At 52.7% G+C, this 3804-nt stretch overlaps 1 protein-coding gene across 1 annotated transcript in view; it reads left to right on the top strand.

Annotated features, from left to right (window-relative positions):
* The first annotated feature begins 56 nt into the window (after positions 1-56).
* Positions 57-3804, top strand: part of CTU2 (cytosolic thiouridylase subunit 2) — a 7655-nt gene continuing 3907 nt past the window's right edge. Inside the window, exons 1-4 of the mRNA XM_023537703.1 lie at positions 57-173; positions 2497-2575; positions 2822-2881; positions 3620-3762. Coding sequence (XP_023393471.1) covers positions 115-173; positions 2497-2575; positions 2822-2881; positions 3620-3762 — 341 coding nt within the window. The 5' untranslated portion in view covers positions 57-114. The remainder of the gene's footprint in view (positions 174-2496; positions 2576-2821; positions 2882-3619; positions 3763-3804) is intronic.

Here is a 3804-nt window from a genome sequence, read left to right as displayed (position 1 = left end):
CTTGGGGTGAGAAACAGGACACTGACTTTCCGAAGCCTGCTGGGAAGCGGGTGTATAATCTGTGGTCTTGCTCTCTCCCCGCTCCCATGTCTCCAAAGCCGTGAGCTGAAGTGTATGAAGTGCAAGGACGTCCTGCCTGTGGTGGTGATCCGAGCAGGAGATGCCTTCTGCAGGTGAGGCCTGGAGGTGGGTAGAAGACCCTGGCAAATAGTCTTGCTTAGCAGCCAAGATTGCCTTCATTTCTGTGGCTTTATTTCTTGCATTTTAAAGCATTTAATAATTTTACTTTTGCTTCTAACATTGCTCCTGGAGACTGGCACTGGTGGGGAAGTATTGGTTTCTTGTGTGGGTACCATTCTCCCAGCATCCAACCGTGGATCAGGTGGCAGGAAGGTATGTGATGGAGCTTATGGGGAGAGTTGGCAATGAGAGTGCATGAGGTGTAGGCAGGATGAGCATTTTAGGGCAGTTGGAACACATCTAGGGGCAGTTTGGAGCATCCTGGGATCTCGGACAGGTGCTCTGTGCAATGCCTGTTTTACTTGTGAGTGATAGGAGGATGGAAGGCAGGTCCAGCCTTTCTCCAGTTCTGGGGGTGGGGAGTGTCATTTGCAGAAGAGCAGAGACTTATTCCCAGAAGAGCCTGGGCACCAGCATGTTGTTTTTTCTGAAACTCTCTTGTGGCCCTGTCACATAGTCCTCAAATCTTAACTCTTCTATAATCACTTTTACTAGATTCATAGCTCCAAGAGGGCAGGGCTGGTCTCGCATTTTATTCCTATTAATTCCTGGTGGCGTTGCATGCTTTGTATATCAAATGAACATTATTGAATGAGTGACGGGCTCACATCTTTAGATTAGTTTCCAAGAGTTTGGACTCTGCTTTCTAAAATGTTGCAAAAAAGAAACTGAAGGGACTGAGTAAATTGTTTTTTAAAAACTTTCTTGTCTGACCATCTTTTGGGAGTGTAGTAGACTTGGTATGTGCTTAGTAGAATGAGGTGTGTGCCACCAGGAAATACATTTTAAGTAAAGAAGCCACTGCTTTAATCACTTCAGAGCATCTAAAAATGATGGTCATTCCAATCTGCTTAGAGAACTCCCTGAGAAGGGGAAGAGAGGCTGCAGTAGCTCTAGGCAGGACCAGCAGGGCTCCTTCTGGGCCCAGAGCCCCTTCTCCTACTTGCTCAGTCACAGGAAAAGTTGCAAAGCTGACTTTCCAGGTTGTAGGTTTTGGCAGTCTAGACTTTGAGCTGGTTTCCTCAATGATTCTGAGGATCAGCATGTGTGGGAAACCCTGGCCTAACCCAGAGGGAGAATGTTCTTTTGGGAGCCTAGTGGGGCAGGGAGGACATGGAGTGGAGCAGCCACAGAGTGCTTCCCCCGCGCTCCCCCCACCATACGCACACACTGAGCAGACAAAGTCAAGCATCTGTGTCTGGTCAGGGAGCCCCATCACACCCCAACCTTCTTGAGAGTCACTTCTTGTTGCTGGTCACCTGGGGTCCCTAGAGGTCCACATTTTGCTGTTAAACATTGAGTTGAGTTACCATCCTCAAAGAACCTGTGGGGTGTTTGGTCAGCCCCTCATAAGTGGGGATTGCTGTGGACACCAGGATGTCTGAGCAAGAAGAAGGGAGCAGACAGGAGGCGCAGCCTCAGGTGTGGGGCAGCTCTTGGGGCAGCATTGCCCTCTGCTTGGGATACTGCTCTTCACCCTGACTGTGTTCTGGGGTTGCCAGGGGAGCTTTAAAATGCAGATGCTTGGGTCTTGTCCTGATATACTCTGATGTAGTTGGCCAGAGTGATTCTAATGGGCAAAGTTAACAATCTCTGATCTAGTGAGCCTGAGAACCAGCCAAAAATTTTATCAAGAACACAGATTCCCAGGACCTGCCCTGGAAGTTCTGATCTATAGGTTTGGGGAAGAGCTCAAGACTCGATGTTTGCTGGGGCTTTTTGGGCATTTCTGTTCTGGGTGGGATCAGTGTGCTAGAGAGAGGCCTTCGTGGAGCTTCAGGGTGCTGGGCCCCTGCAGCCCAGTCAGTGCTTTCCCCTTCACCCCAAGAGATGGTGCTTCTCCTCATGGTGGTCTCGGAAGGGGTCATCAACTCTGTTTAGGGGAGGATGGGCCCTGCACATGCTTGGGTCCATCCATTCCGCCAGCTGGGCCTTTCTGAGTGTCTGCAGGTGGCACCCAGGCTCCTGTCCCCTCAGCCGTTGGTTCACACTGGTAAGGATTGTGGGGACAACTCAGGTGGGCCTCCCCATGTGGTATGAGGCTCATCCCGGCAGCCATAGCCAGCAAGAACCCCTTTACGCCAGCCTCTTGGTGGAGCCTCAATGTCAAGATGCTGGTTTTAAAGATGGAAGTTGGTACAAGAGGGAAAAGGTAACTAAGCAAGCATCAGGCTGCTGACCTGTGGGGCCAGTGTGAACGTGGAGGGTGGGTGGCCTGGGCAGTGTAGCTGCAGCCAGTGGTGGTTTGTGTTGCAGAGACTGTTTTAAGGTGTTCTATGTCCACAAGTTCAGAGCTGTGCTTGGGAAGAACCGATTGATCTTTCCGGGAGAGAAGGTAGAGTATGGGGTCATTTCTGTGTGGGATCTCCAGCTGGGCAGCCCAGACCCCCAGGCCCTGATTCTCTGCCCCTACCACCCTTCCCACAGATGGCTTGTCTCAGCTACATCCCACCAACCTCTCCCGCTGCCCTGCACCTTGGCTCTGAATATAGATCCATGGGGATGTCCATGGCAGTGGTCAGGGGGTGGGCAAGCTTACGTTGGAGATGCGGTAACCTCTAATAATGTTCCTTTTTTCCAGGTGCTCCTGGCATGGTCTGGGGGGCCTTCATCCAGCTCCATGGTCTGGCAGGTCCTTGAGGTGCGTCTCCACTCTGTCCTCCTGGGCCCAGGTTGCTGCCCCACCATGTTTGAGGGTGGGGGATCAGCACTGAGGGGCTCTTGCTTGGAGATAGAGAGAATAGTCCACCCCGAACTGGGAATCTTGGAAGGTTCTCGGATGTTTACGTAAAAGGTGCACAAGCTGGAAGCTGCATCCAGAGTACCCAGCCACACATGGACCTTCCACACTCCTTGCGAGGGGTGCAGACTGGAGGGACTGGTGACGAGTCTGAGGCTATGGAGGGGTCTGTGCCCCAGCATGGTACATCTGCTCTCCCTTCATAGTCCCCTAAACCTGACCAGGTGTTGTGAGATAAGCGCCTACTCCCCCAGTTATTCGTCCAGCACCTGGCCCCACTCTTCTCTCTGAGCAGCGGTGACTCACTTTTATCCTGTTGCCCCTTTCCATGCTGAGCAGTCGGAGGGGCTTGGGAAGGGGGCATGGCAGGCCATGTAGAACCAGCTGCTTCTCAGGGCATTGCCAGGAGCAGGGACAGATTGGGGAGGGCAGTTTTACAAAGGGGAGTACAGATGTTCAGACTGGGCTGCTTTGAAGTGAGTCAGGATATACGGCCTCCCCGTGCAGCCTGTCTATTACAGATGGGAGTCACCACCCCTTCCCAGAGGGTACTCAGTCCAGATAGAGAATGGTGTCTGCAGGGAAACTGTCCTGTGGCTTCTGGCCGTGGTCTGAGGCCTTGTCCCTACCCCTCTCCAGGGTCTGAGTCGAGATTCTGCCAAAAGACTGCGTTTTGTGCCAGGGGTCGTGTACATCGATGGTATGTGTGGCCATTTCTCCTCCCTAGCCCGGGCCACTTTGGGTGGGCCCCCTGAAACAGCTGGCGCGGTGCTCACACCAAGGTCCTGGTGGGGCATTCCTCTGGAGGCAGAGTGCACATGTCC

The sequence above is a fragment of the Pteropus vampyrus genome, unplaced genomic scaffold (genome assembly GCF_000151845.1).
Source record: "Pteropus vampyrus isolate Shadow unplaced genomic scaffold, Pvam_2.0 Scaffold196, whole genome shotgun sequence".
In the NCBI taxonomy this organism is placed as follows: domain Eukaryota; kingdom Metazoa; phylum Chordata; class Mammalia; order Chiroptera; family Pteropodidae; genus Pteropus; species Pteropus vampyrus.
Note: the sequence above shows the minus strand (reverse complement) of the source record. Positions and strands in the feature narration are given on the sequence as shown.